Source organism: Thamnophis elegans, chromosome 3 (genome assembly GCF_009769535.1).
Source record: "Thamnophis elegans isolate rThaEle1 chromosome 3, rThaEle1.pri, whole genome shotgun sequence".
Taxonomy (NCBI): Eukaryota; Metazoa; Chordata; class Lepidosauria; order Squamata; family Colubridae; genus Thamnophis; species Thamnophis elegans.
Genome location: NC_045543.1, coordinates 44,783,836 through 44,798,163, shown reverse-complemented (window position 1 = coordinate 44,798,163; position 14,328 = coordinate 44,783,836). Strand labels below are relative to the sequence as shown.

At 37.9% G+C, this 14,328-nt stretch overlaps 2 protein-coding genes across 2 annotated transcripts in view; one reads left to right on the top strand and one right to left on the bottom strand.

Moving 5' to 3' along the window:
• GTF2E2 (general transcription factor IIE subunit 2) overlaps positions 1-14,328 on the top strand; it is a 44,745-nt gene that overhangs the window by 3,816 nt on the left and 26,601 nt on the right. Inside the window, exon 2 of the mRNA XM_032214381.1 lies at positions 1,218-1,384. Within this exon, the coding sequence (XP_032070272.1) occupies positions 1,222-1,384 (163 nt within the window). The 5' untranslated portion in view covers positions 1,218-1,221. The remainder of the gene's footprint in view (positions 1-1,217; positions 1,385-14,328) is intronic.
• SMIM18 (small integral membrane protein 18) lies at positions 9,349-9,679 on the bottom strand. Its single transcript, XM_032214382.1, has one exon. It carries the CDS (start codon positions 9,670-9,672, stop codon positions 9,379-9,381), a length of 294 nt encoding a protein of 97 aa, XP_032070273.1. The 5' UTR covers positions 9,673-9,679; the 3' UTR covers positions 9,349-9,378.

Here is a 14,328-nt window from a genome sequence, read left to right as displayed (position 1 = left end):
AAGCAAGTTTAATATGTCTGATGTCATATATAAAGTATGATTTACACCTTAATACTTTATGTTAGGCAGGCTATTTGTACTTTCTCCCCCTGACTGTGCTTTAATGCAGTATATTAATGTAGATATTTTCTTCTGAATCTATACAACAATTGCTTAAAAATATGGAAATATGATCATATATGGCCTTAAAAATACAATAGATTCATTGTAGTGTTTAGGGAAGTAACTCAAATGGCTCCCACTGTGATGCTGCTTTCAACTTCACTGTGATTCTTGCAGACCTACTTTACAGAATTGTTTTAAAGAAAAGAAAAATATCCAATCCAGAATTTTCCAAACCTGTTCATAAATTGTCTTTTTCTAAATGTTTTGAAGTTTTTGCTTGTTTTCAAGTAATTGGTTTTTATTTTGTGTGATGAAAATGAATATAATATGCTATTTAGAGTCAAAATTATGGTAAGCAAAAATTTGAAGTTGATGCTTCCCTGAAAAACACTTAATGCTAAGCATAATTGGTTAAACATTTATCTATTTAATTACTGTGGTTTTATATTATCTTTCTGAAAATAGGCTAGTAAGAACATTTGCCTACCAAATATATAGGTTTGTAATTGTCTCCAATTAGTGTAACTTGTCTTGCTTGGAGATAAGTAAAGCACCAAATAAATGCAAGCATTTATGTATGTATATCTTCATTCTATTTTTTGTATCTTGATTTTTAAAAAGAGGCATCCAGGTACTTTGATATAACTGCTGTAATAATTAATAAAATAAATAAGAATCCCTTTCCTGCTATCCAATCCAGTTTCTTTTTTGATTCTAGAACTTGATAATTTAGTTTTCTTCTTAGTAAGTTTTTTTTAAAGTTTAAATTTGGCTTACAAAATTTTCTATTCTTATTGTTCGGAGTTAATGAGATAAATTTTAAAATATCTAGTTCTTTTGCATATTTTGATGCACATCAACTCTTGCCAGAAAAGCCAATAAAGTAAAGTAATGGAAATCAATTCAGAATTGCTGGTGGGTATCAAGTTGAATTTCTTGATAAATATGTATAATTACAATTGGAGAATGCTGCACCTTTTAAGGTGGCATATTTAGTAACCATATCTTTTTTGCAAGCAGAGATTTGTTGGGGTCTAGCTTTAAACATAAATATTAAATTAGGAATGATTTTGGTGTGTTAATATTTCTGTGTCATTTTTTTTCTGTGACAGAATTATGGATCCAAACTTGTTACGAGAACGAGAACTTTTCAAAAAACGAGCCCTCTGTACACCTGCTGTAGAGAAACGTCCAGCACCTTCTTCTGATTCCTCATCTTCTAAAAAAAAGAAAGCCAAAGTAGAACAGAGTGGTTCATCAAGTTCAAAACCAAATACAGGTTAGTGGAGGCAGAGGGGAATTTGAGTAAACAATTGATGCATATATCTCTTGGTTGACGGGTGCAGGTAATAATAGCATGTTGACTTGCATAGATAGCTGGCATAGAATAAGGTGAACATATTGGTCTAAAACCGAATTTTTGGATGTGGCATGTGAAAATGCATAGGAAAACTGATAACTATTGCTCTTACTGTTAGCAGGGAATGTTGCATGTAGCATGATTGTGGCTGGTAACATAGTCTATTCTTACTCTACTCATTTAACATACCGTATATACTCGAGTATAGGCCGACCCGAATATAAGCCGAGGCACCTAATTTTACCACAAAAAACTGGAAAAGTTATTGACTCGAGTATAAGCCTAGGGTGGGAAATGCAGCAGCTACCGGTAAATTTCAAAAATAAAAATAGATACCAATAATGTTTTTGAATATTTATTTCAAAGAAAAACAGTAAACTAGCGGTGTATTCAATGAAATACTTCACTCACCTCATGATGCTGATGTCCCGCTGTGATGATGATGTCCCGTGCAGCCGCGGGAGCGATGTCCCGCCTCCTATGACACACGGCACAGTGATTCCTATCATTGGATCACTGTACCAGAGGAGGTGGGACATCGCTATGTGGCTGCTTGCCATAACAAGGAGGAGGTGGGACATCGTTGCAGAGCGGCAGGAGGGGGAGGAAGGGGAATCGTAAGACAGCCCTGCATTACATTAGAACGTGAGGAGGGGGGATGGTGCGGTGCGCGCTGCGCGGCAAACTGACACAGAGGGAGGGGAAACTCACAGGGGTACTGGGCCATTCACGAGTGTCACCCAGCGGCATGGCCCCGCCCCTTTTTCTCCTCCATTTCGGGCAAATTTTTCACTGACTCGAGTATAAGCCGAGGCGGCTTTTTTCAGCCCAAAAAGTGGGCTGAAAAACTAGGCTTATACTCGAGTATATACAGTATCTAAAATTGTTATGTGAAAGTCTCAATTGGCTACGATAGGTGATGAAGCTAAATATCCATGTCATCCATTGGCAAGTCTGATATTTGGAAGATTACAATTAGGAATATGTAAATGTAAAGAATATAGAGCATGAGTTAAAGAATAAATTGTATAAAAATTAAATTTGTATTGAAAGGAAGATAAAATTATGTAATAATCTGAATAAAGGTAATCAGATTTTATGTAGTGGAGCTGATGAATGCTTGCAATGAAATGAAGATATAACTTTTATGAATGAAAGAGCTAAAATGTGCCTATGTCAAAAGATGAATGTCATCTAAATTATGGATACAAATAAAAGCTGGAATCCATGAATTGTTGATAGTTATATGCTATGCTGCAGTGCGTAATGTAATGGAAGAACCAGACATGACTGTGGAAAAAATCATTGCACATGAATCCAGGAGAAAATTACGCTGCAAGGTAACATGGACATATGGGAGAAAAGCAAGTAAAGAAAAAGTGGACTATTCAGAGACCCAAGAATAGCAGTAGCACTTGGACTTATATTCCACTCCACATTTCCCAGTAAGACTGAAGAGTGGATCTTGGAAAAGAAGTGTCCGGGAAGAAAATGAAAGAAGTGAAAGTAACAAGAGTGAAAGTATAATAGCTATAAGAAAGCAAATATGATATACTATAAAAATGGAATGGAAGGGAGCAATAAAAAAAAGTTCTTGTGGAAGTTCTGCAGAGAAATCAGAATTGTGATAGTGCTAGGAATGAATGTATAGTTATGGTAATAGGAAATAAGGAAAAAGATTATTGGTGGATTGATGAAAAAAAGCTATGGATAAAAATATGCACATAAGAGCGATCACAGAAATAATACATTCTGGAAATGGGTTAAGAGGGCTAAACATGGCGTTTCCAGCAGAGTGAATAAGATTTTAAAAATTAAGCGATGAAATGATTTGCATTGAAACTGAAATGAACCAATGCATAAGTGATTTGCATTGTACAGTGTTTCCCCAAAAATAAGACAGGGTCTTACTTTCTTTTGACACACAAAATATGGCCTTGGCCTTATTATGGGGGGGGGGTATTATTTTGGGGATCAGGAGGCGGCAAGCATGTCCGGTCGCCCCCATCGCCTCCCCTCCCTGTTCTTTGTGCCGGCCGAGTGGCTGGCCGGCACTGCTCTGACGTGTCCCGTCACCACCCTGCGTCAGGTTGGGCTTTCTTTGCGAGGGGGAAACAAGATTGGGCTGGCGTGGCGCAGTTTCTCCAGTGAAGCATCTGATTCATCCCCAGGGGTGAGCGTTTTGCCTCCTCTCTGCCCTGGGTTGGAAGCTGCAGAGGAAGCCTGCCATGCCCCGCGAGGGGGGGAGAAGAGACTGCAAGAGAAGCCATGCCTCGTTCCACATCTCTCACTTCTCCCCCCTCCCCCACCTGCCACCCCTCTCGCTAAAGAGACAGTGGGGAAGGGAAGCAGCCTGGATTCTTTTAGCATTGGGGCAGGGTGGGAGGAGTTTGGCTGCAAGACACGCGTCCTACCCAAGACTTGCAGCTCCATCGTGTTTCTCGCTATTTTGTCCAGGGAAGCACCCTGTGAAAAAAAATCTCACAAGTTCAACTTCCCTGGACAAAACAGTGAGGAACATGATGAAGCTGCAAGTCTTGGGTGGGATGCAATTCAATTGCAAGAAAATGAAATGCCCGAAAAAAAAGTAACATTTAATGATTTAATTACAAGTGAATTTTAAGATGCAAAAGAAATATAAAAAGGGCATAAGAACAAACCGCAATGCAGGAACTAAGAATTTCAAGATGAAAACTCTGAAACTAAATTAAGATTTGAGGAAAATATATATTCATGCACACTGTTAAAAGGGTTAAAAAGACAAACAGAAAATTTTTACAGAAGGAAGGCAACAAAAATCAGAGTGACAAATTTAATGCCTTAAACTGAAGAAAAATATGTATATCTACACAAAAAGTTTACACGAAGAGCACAACAAAAAAAATTGAAACCATAAAACTGAGAAAATATAATATCAAACTGGACACACTAAAAAAGTACAATACAAAGAGACACACAAAATGTTTTACAGAGCACAAGAATTCAAAATGAAGCCGAAAACTCAAACTGGAATGTGAAATCCAATGCAAGCAAATACAACGATAAGAGCCTGAGACAATTATTGAATCCCAATTTTAGGTATTCCGTCGAATATTGGCGACACTTTCTCTTCTCGGCCATGTTGAGAGGTCACAGTTACATTAACATTACAGCTGATATCACAGGGGACAGTCACTCAGCATGCGATGTTTCAAAAGAAGCGTTCATCCCTCAATCTCTGCCCATTCTGGCCAATGGCACGCCACTGTATGGGTAGAGTGATAGAGGCTGCTGCGCAATGCGCATGAAGGTGAGCGATTCTTATTCACATATGTACAGCATTCTGTACGGAAGCTAGCTGGAGGAACATTTTAAAACACAGTTCAATCCACTAATAGTGAGCGATCTGATGTTTTTTTACGACAGTCTCAAAAATGTCCCCAAAACGTCTCGCTCCATCACTCCCATATCCCCCCCTCCATTCCTTTGCCCTGTATCACCCCTTTTTGTTCCATCACCCCCCTAAAAAACGAAATCGCCCCCGGGGGGGGGTCGATATAGCCCAGGTTAAGAATCATTGCTCTAGACTAGAGGTGTCAAACACTTGGCCTGTGGGCCGGATTCATCAGAAGCTGACCACCCTCACCCCCTGTTTAGTGAAAGGGGGGGAAGTTGTGATATGTCATGTGATGACAATGTGAGGCTGCGAGATTGATGCCCCTGCTCTAGGCAAAAGGAAAAGTAACAATAATAAATCCTAAACTTATAGAATTCTGCTTGAAAAGGTACAACAGGTGACAATTAACAAAAGTGCAGCTCAATTTTATATTGAACAAGGGTTTTCAGAACAAATATGTGTTCTTCAATAGGAAGAAAGTTTATTTGCATATTTTGAAAATGCATGCAATAACATGAATAGATTTGAATTATGGAACATTTTGCATGAAAGGAAAGTTGAAAAGTAGTTGCTGAATACGCTGTAAGTATTATATGATGAAAATAAAGGTTTGGAAAGTTCATTGAGTAATTACATAATGAATAGAAAGTGTCCCATTGGTGTAAGAAATTGTTGAGGGTCTTTAGAAGAATGTATGTTAATTAATGTATGTTGGAAACTGGATGATGCTGTGTTGTTAATTGAAATCATAAATATTTATAATAGCAATAAAGCTTATGTTGTAATGAGATACATGGAGTTTATACATAAAGGGGGGGATTAAACCAAATTGATGAATTTGTATACATTGATGACAATGTATACTAAAGATGAGGAAATGAAGAAATTTTAACAAGTGTAAATGTTTGTAGAAAGACAATGGTTGACATGAGGTCTGTTAAAAATGTTTGACAAAAGGAATAAAAGGAGACAAAATGGTTGTTTACAAGAGCATGTACTTTGCCACTTTGTTATAGAGCCAAGAGCCAAGGTGGCGCAGTGGTTAAATGCAGCACTGCAGGCTACTGCTAGATCAGCAGTTCAGCGGTTCAAATCTCACCGGCTCAGGGTTGACTCAGCCTTCCATCCTTCCGAGGTGGGTAAAATGAGGACCCAGATTGTTGGGGGCAATATGCTGACTCTCTGTAAACCGCTTAGAGAGGCCTGAAAGGCCTATGAAGCGGTATATAAGTCTACTGCTATTGCTATTGCTATATGAAATTTGAGAGGAATGGAATATGCTGAAGAAACAAAGGAAATTAAATTTAGTGGTTCAAGGTTCAAGGTTCATTTTATTTATATGCCGCCCTATTCCCGGGGGGACTCAGGGCGGCGCACAAACCCAAGGAGGGGAAGGGAAACACAAGAACTACAACAAAAAGTACAGGGAATTTAAAACAACCAACAGCCACACGATTCGAGAGGGGAAGGGAACTTATTGACCCCAAGCCTGCCGACACAGCCAGGTTTTAACAGCTTTTCGGAAGGCCTGGAGAGAGGTGAGGGTCCGAATCTCTGCGGGGAGCTCGTTCCAAAGGGCTGGAGCCACCACAGAGAAGGCCCTCCCCCGGGTAGTAGCCAGATGACATTGGCTAGTAGACGGAACCCGGAGGAGGCCTAATCTGTGTGATCTAATGGGTCTTTGGGAGGTAATTGGCAGCAGGCGGTCTCTCTAGTACTGAGGTCCAATACCATGAAGGGCTTTATAAGTGATGACTAGCACCTTGAAGCGTATCCAGAGACCAATCGGTAACCAGTGCAGCTCGCGGAGGATAGGTGTAACGTGGGTGTACCGAGGTGCACCCACAATCGCTCGCATGGCTGCATTCTGGATGAGCTGGAGTCTCCGAATGCTCTTCAAGGGCTGCCCCACGTAGAGCGCATTGCAGTAGTCCAGTCTTGAGGTCACGAGGGCATGAGTGTCTCCCGGTTCAGGTAGGGATGCAATTGGTGCACCAGGCGAACCTGGGCAAATGCCCCCCTGGTCACAGCCGACAAATGATGTTCTAAGGTCAGCTGTGGGTCCAAGAGGACTCCCAAATTGCGAACCCCCCAGCCTGAGTGATGGAATACTAGCCAAATTTTTGGGAGGGAAACACAACAGCCACTTAGTCTTGTCTGGATTGAGCGCAAGCTTGTTAACCCCCATCCAGACCCTGACAGCCTCCAGGCACTGGCACATCACGTCAACCGCTTCACTGAGTTGGCACGGGGCGGACAGATACAACTGGGTATCGTCCGCATACTGATGGTATTTTATCCCGTGCCGCCGAATGATCTCACCCAACGGCTTCATGTAGATGTTAAGCAGGAGGGGGGACAGGACCGAACCCTGTGGGATCCCATATTTCAGGGGCCTAGGGGTGACCTCTGCCCCCTGACCAATATCGACTGCGACCTGTCCGAGAGGTAGGAGGAGAACCACTGAAGGGCGGTGCCTCCCACCCCCACCTCTCGTAACCATCGCAGAAGGATACCATGGTCGATGGTATCGAAGGCCGCTGAGAGGTCAAGAAGCACTAGGACGGAGGCATGATCTCCATCCCTGGCTCTCCAGAGATCATCGGTCAGTGCGACCAAAGCGATTTCCGTGCTGAAGCCAGGCCTGAATCCAGACTGAAAGGGATCCAGATAATCGGCTTCATCCAAGGACCGTCGGAGCTGAAAGGCCACCACTTTCTCAACAACCTTCCCAACAAAGGGAAGGTTGGAGACTGGACGGTAGTTATTCAAAATGGCTGGATCCAGAGATGGCTTCTTCAGGAGGGGTCTCACCACCGCTGTCTTTAGTGGACTAAATTTAGGGATTATTTAAAATATATTTGTTCAAATATGAAGAAACATGGAGATGTAGCATTAAGAACAAATGAGTGCTAATTAATGTCGGTTGAATTCAGCACTGAATAACCAGTATGAAATAAGCATATTGAAGTGGTTTGATAGAGAGAAAGAAATAATAAGAGATGTGTTTAAAGATAGCATAAAATTGGGGTTGGATACAGTTGGTGAGATGCTCAAAAAGAGAGACATGTGAAGCTTAAAAAACAAGGTAATTTATGAACCAATGTGTCTAACATTGTACATGCAAGGATATTAAGCAAGGACTACCCATGTTTTAGGTTGTGCATACTTATTTACTTGGTGGGCTTTCTAGCTGTGCAATGAATGGAATGGTCAGTAATTTGCGTTTTATTATATTTTAGTGTTTTTTAAAAGTTCCTTTAACACTAACCTAGCTTTCTATTTCTAAGATAATATCTTCAGGCATGTGACTTTTCTTTTTTGGGAATGTTCCGAATCTTGGGATTTCTGATGGAGTCTTTTGTAATTGATGTAGGAGCAGGGAGTCAAAAGTCCTGCTGATGTTTGCAGTAGCACAAACAAATTAAATAACTGTTATATAATAAAAAACAATCTTTACTATTCTGTAACTTCTTGTTGCATAAATGTGCTTGCTTGTTTTCTCCTTTCCTTTTTTAATCTTCACACTGACGATCTTATTGTTTAAGGCTGATAAAATAAGCAACGTAAGTGGTAGAGGTGATAGAGAATAATGTGGCCAAGGAATTAAAATCCTAAACTGATTTGATATGAATTATTTCTACTGATTGAAATTGAAAAAGGACTGCTGCCCCATTTTATGATCCCAAATTTTGAAAGCCTGTATAGCATAGATTTTGGCATGGATGACTCAATGTATAGCTGCTGTTTTGATGGCTGTCCCATGATTTAATATTAAATTTAAATGAAAATAAGGGAACAATGTTACTGACTTATTTGCTATATGTTTTTAATATATTAGATTAAATATTAAAAATGAAAAGCTGGACTGGATAAGGAAGCATTAACATTTTCTTTGGCTCTGTTTCTTAGCTGACTTTATCAGTACTTGTGTAGGGCTCACATGATCATTATATAATTAGCTATGGGGAAATAATTGCTAAGAAACTAGGAAATGTCTACTGAGAAAAAGTCTTTTGATGTACAACTAATAATAATCCATATATTTTACTTATCTAATATTTAACAGATTTGCAAAAGATTAGTTTGAACCCTTTGTGTTGGCATAGTCTCTTGTTTGAGGTAATGGAGTATCAAATTACTATTTTGATACATTAAGGATATAATCAAATTGATTGCATGGCAAATGATACTTTTATATTCTGTGATATCTTAATATGCTTTCATTTATTCTGACTGCATTTTAAATAAAGCAAAAAGCAATTCATTACATGAACAGAAATTTATTTAATTAGTACTAGTCAACAGCAGTTCATTATAAAACAAAACAACCCTCTGTTTTCACACCACACAGTGACATTATCCATTAGCAAGTATTTTGTAACCTTTTCAGGTTTCTACCCATTGGCAAAAAAGGGACTGCTAATAGCAATATTTAAGGCTAAACAGGATCTGAATTGCTTGGTCCTAAAATACAAGAGGCTTCAATATAATGTTGAACATCTGTTTGTTTCCGGTGCTGAAGATCATTCCACCACTACACCACTTCCGTTTCATGCTTTCTGAAGCTGTTCATCATAGATCTAACAGGATTGGGTTCATTTTCTAAGTCTTTCATGGTTTTGTTTTTAACACAACAGCAGCAGTCAAGCAGCTCATATAAAAAGGCTAGTACCACCAAACATATTACAGTAAATATAAATATAACCAGGATGATAAAACAGGCAGTGTTCCAGTTGTCATGGAAAGGGTAAATTTTCTGCACTTGAAAGCCAAGATACTGATAGAGGGATGTGGTTTCATTCCAGCGGCTAATGTTGAAAGTTGCCATGTTTGGAAATTCCTCTGATTTCTCTCTCTGCAATAAATTAAAATATATAAATAGTTAGCGTTCTTTTCTCCTTTACTAACAAACTAAAACTGAAAAAGTTTTAGTTTACTGCATGTCATAAATGTTTCTTTATAAAACACAAGTAGACAATTTCCCCAGGGTCAGAGGCCGTAATTCCTTTCTTGGGAGGTTTTCATGTGATATCACCAGAAAGACAATGAGAACCCCTGAAGGGGCAAAATTAGTTTTTTAGCCATATTGAGTATTTTTTGGAGTTTTAGGGATGGAAATTAGAGTAATTTACCATCTTCCTTTGAGAGAGGAAGTTAAATTTTGGTACCAAATTTTGGTAGTGCAGGGTTCCAAAGAATAAACAAATAGAATACAGCCATTATAAACAGCAAAACAAAAGTCCTGCTTTTTAAAGTGGTGGTGCTAAAGGGTCACCAAGCCAATTTTTTCATATATCATCATCGGTTTCCTGATTCACTTAGCAAGTAAGTTGGGAGGATGCTGTTGCAGTAAATACCAGTAGAAAGTTTTTTGCCTGAAAAGCTAGATAATGAACAATCTTTGCTTTTTTACAAATGGCATTATAATAACATAAAACCTTCAAGCTGCTGCCTGCATTCATTTTGGAGTGTTTGACTGGCATGCTTGTCATACTCATTCTGAATAATCATTTGCAATTCAGTTCTAGATGAGAATGTGATTCTTTATCTACAGCTCACAGTATAATTGTATATGTGACTACACAAATTTATTACATTTATTTGGATTACTCCCAGATAAATCATTACAGTATCAAATTACCATCTTGTTTTCAAAATGTTTTTTTAAGAAGCATTTGAAGACATTTGCTGATGTAAATGGACTTACCAATGGTGCAGTATTGTTGATTTCTGGTTTCATCTTTATTGACAAAGCCAAAGTGGCATTGATAAAGCTAAATATTCACTATGGTGATTTTCTGAAAAACTCAGTTTGTCAGCAATGCTCTAAGGCTGCTATACTGAGAGGATGCTATGTTGCTGGGCTTGCAGAAACAGTGCCTTTCAATTCAGTGCTGGCAACATCATAATACCAGGAGGGACAGGCATGTGGGAAGAGGCCAGGGATGTTGTGGGTACCAGCAAAGGTTAATAAAAGGCTACTGGGAGGATGCATATAAGTTGTTCACCTCAGCTTAAACTACAGTACTTAACTTTTTATGGACTCATTGCTAGAACAATAACAGTAGCATTAGATCAGTGTTACTCATATTGAATTACATAATTTCCCCTCTTTCCAGCTACTATTTAAATCAAAACTACGAAGAGGCATGGAAAAGATAAAATGGTAAAGCATCTATCTCTGAAACTGGGAAAGCAGAATTTAATTGAATCTAGGAAGGGTTTTCTACTCAGTTCCTGGAAAACCTTTAAAACCATTTTAAAAAGTAGTAATTTATGGGAAACAATTTCCTTTTACTATAGAGCAGGGAAAAGAACTGGGTGGAAGTGACAAATCTTGCTCAAATCATATTAACCTTTGATAGCTATGTACAAGCCTCTGATTTATTACACTTGAAAGAAAGTATATAGAAGAGTTCAATAAAAATGCTTTTTCCAGCAGTATTTTACTTTTCATATATAATTCTGATCCCAGCCATCCAGATGATGCTGTGAACATTGGCTCTCCAAATGTCCTTTCCCAATTACAGGAGCCAGAGGATGTCTCACCGAGTATGACCTCTTCTGATATATATCAGCCACATTGTTATAAGACAGCAGAGTTAAGCAGTGCCTGAGGAATGTAATATAATTGAGAGGTCTTTATGAGTTATATTAAAAGGATTCCAGATTACAGTCTGGTTCAGTGCCCTATTAACCACGCCTACCCTGCTGTTTCACTTTTTCGTTTCAACGAGAAGCTCTGAGAAAAAATAACACTGAGGAAGGAGCTGCCCACTCACAGCAGAATGAAAAGCCATGTAGGATCATGGAATTGTTTCAAAGGGAAAAAAGAAAGCTATCACAAATTGATATTTGCCCTTTTCTAAAAAGTTTAGATTTGAATTACAGACCATGGAAGTGTTTTTCAGAGCCAATTCAAATTTTCAGAAAGAAACTAAACACAACTTTGTAATGTAAGTAGATTCCTTTTCAGTTTCTTATTATTTCCAATTACTGTACTAGGCAAGAATTACAATTTCCTAAGGGAAGAATGTTCTAGAGCAGATTCCATTTCTAGGTATGTCTTAGATTGTTTTTACAGTCTAGGTCTAGGACAATAATTCTCTTTATAGGGTAGCTCTAAAGTTTGTGCAAATTGTAAATAGGATGATGGGAAAGTTTCCCAGCCATAGCTGTGCATCTCCTCCATTTGGGTCAGGGAGATAAATAGGATACATGCACTGCATGATCGTCTAAGGCTTTAATAATTATGTCTGCCAACTGATACCATCTATTCCATTCATTATTCTCTCAAGAGTCAAACTAATTCCTCCAAAAGAGAATGCTAGAAAATTTCTAAAGCTTTGTTTTATGATCACGGCAGTCTGCCGGGGAGTGATAAGTAAAGAACTCCAGCTAAACTGTTACAAAATCATTAACTGGGGACTGACAAAATTGTATGTCAGAAGTTATTCTACACAGAGATTTTAATGCTTCTGTTGCAGCTTTGTTAATTTCTTACGTCAGAGATTTTCATCCTTTTCTTCACCATGGACCCCCTTTAAATACCTTGTATGGCAGAATAACAGAACAGAATAACCGAGTTGGAAGGGATCTTGGAAGTCTTCTAGTCCCAAACCCCTGATGAAGCAGGAAATCCTCTATCATTTCAGACAAATGGTTGCCCAATCTTTTCTTAAAAACTTCCAGTGTTGGAGCATCTGCATTGTGCCTCTCCCCCCCCCCCCCCAGGGATCCACAGACTATAGGTTGAGAACCACTGTCTTAGATGTAGATTCATCCTCTACTAGTGAAATATCTGGATCAAGTTAGATAGCAATTTACAATGTAAGTAATACAGTTCTATATCTCTAACAAAAAGAAACTAGATTCAGTGTGATAGAAGAATCCTGTGGATGTCAAATCCAAAGTAATGGCTTTGTTCAGAGTTTCTTCTGAATAAGATTGAATAGAAAGAACAGGCAGGGGGAAATCATTACAATGCTACATTTCATGTATTTATTTATCTATCTGAGAATCAGGTTTCTATATGACACCAACAGGAGCTGTGAATTAAAGATAGTTCTTCGTATTATCTTGGGAAGAAGCCCAACTCCACATTGATTACTAATCTCTAGTCAAAGATAATTGGAAATACACTTCTGGAGTAAAACCAATAGCCAATTTATTCTAAACTAATTTTTGAAAACTATATATTAGATTCAAATGAAGTATTTGAAGGGGACTCAGGAATTATTCCATTCAACCCATTTGAAAATTAATGAACTACAATATCTGGACTGCAAAAAGCAAGAGAATTGCTACATAACAAAGAATAGTATAGAAAACATGAGTGCTTCTATCTAGTGGTCATCCAGATTTCTGCCATCCAGATAAGGTAACCCTAGGTTTGAATTTATGAAGAACAGTGTTGATTTTTTTTCTCCTTTTCTATTCACAAGTAGCAGTCTTGATTTGGCACAGAGTTCTATGTGTGTGTGTGTGGGGGGGGGAGAACAAAAATGTTCATTGAGATCTGGGTAGACTGAACTTCTGTATGAATTTTCATGGCATTTATGTTTCTAGTTAAGTGACTTTAAAATATTCCTATTTATTTTCTTCACACATTAGTTTCATTTCAAAACTTGGAATCTATCCAATATGCACTAGTGGTTAAAGTGTTGGACTAGGCGCAGGAAAACCCAGTTCAAATTCAAGTTCAGCAAACATTTGAATGAAAGGAGGATCTACATTATACTTTAAATTTTAAAAGGGGAGCAAAGAGAAAAAAAGCCCCCAAAGAAATAGAATGTTTTGAAAGTCTACAAGAAGATAATATAACTACCTTGAAACAAAAATATGAATTGTTACTCTATTTTTTATTTAAATTTTCTTATAAGTTTAAAAGAGAACATAACAAAACACAAGCTAATACAGAATATAGAAAGCAAAGAAAGAAAGAAAGAAAGAAAGAAAGAGAAAGAAAAGACAAAAGTGCAGAACAAAAAGATGAAACTAGAAAGAAAGAGCTTCTGATTCCTACTACAATAAATACAGGTATTAGTAGAAAATTAACTCTTACTATGATTTTAAAAGCTCATTTTTTTTGCAGTTACCCACTTTTTTTCCTAATCCAAACCATAAATTATAAGTGGATTTTTCTGTTTCATGCAAAAACTTGTATAAAGGTAGCCATAAACATAAATACTGTCTTTTTTCTAATCAAGGAAGTTAATTTAGTGATCTCTGCAAATTCCATCATCTTCACCAACGATCCCCATATTGTGGGCAGTTTTAACTATATAATAATCTTGAAATTGTCATGTATAAAAAGATAGTTTCATCATTCTTTCTAGCTGTCCACTGATCCCAAAAGAAAAAAAACCTGGTTTCTAGATTGTATATCTAGAATAACAATCTTCAACTGTTGTTCTGGATGTACAGTGTAGAGGATATATATAAATCTTATAAAATTATAGCACAGGAATAGCATGTATGTTTA

What these genes read in the sequence shown, in the direction of transcription:
- SMIM18 (XM_032214382.1), bottom strand. Translation starts at nt 9,672, where the DNA reads ATGGCAACTTTCAACATTAGCCGCTGGAATGAAACCACATCCCTCTAT.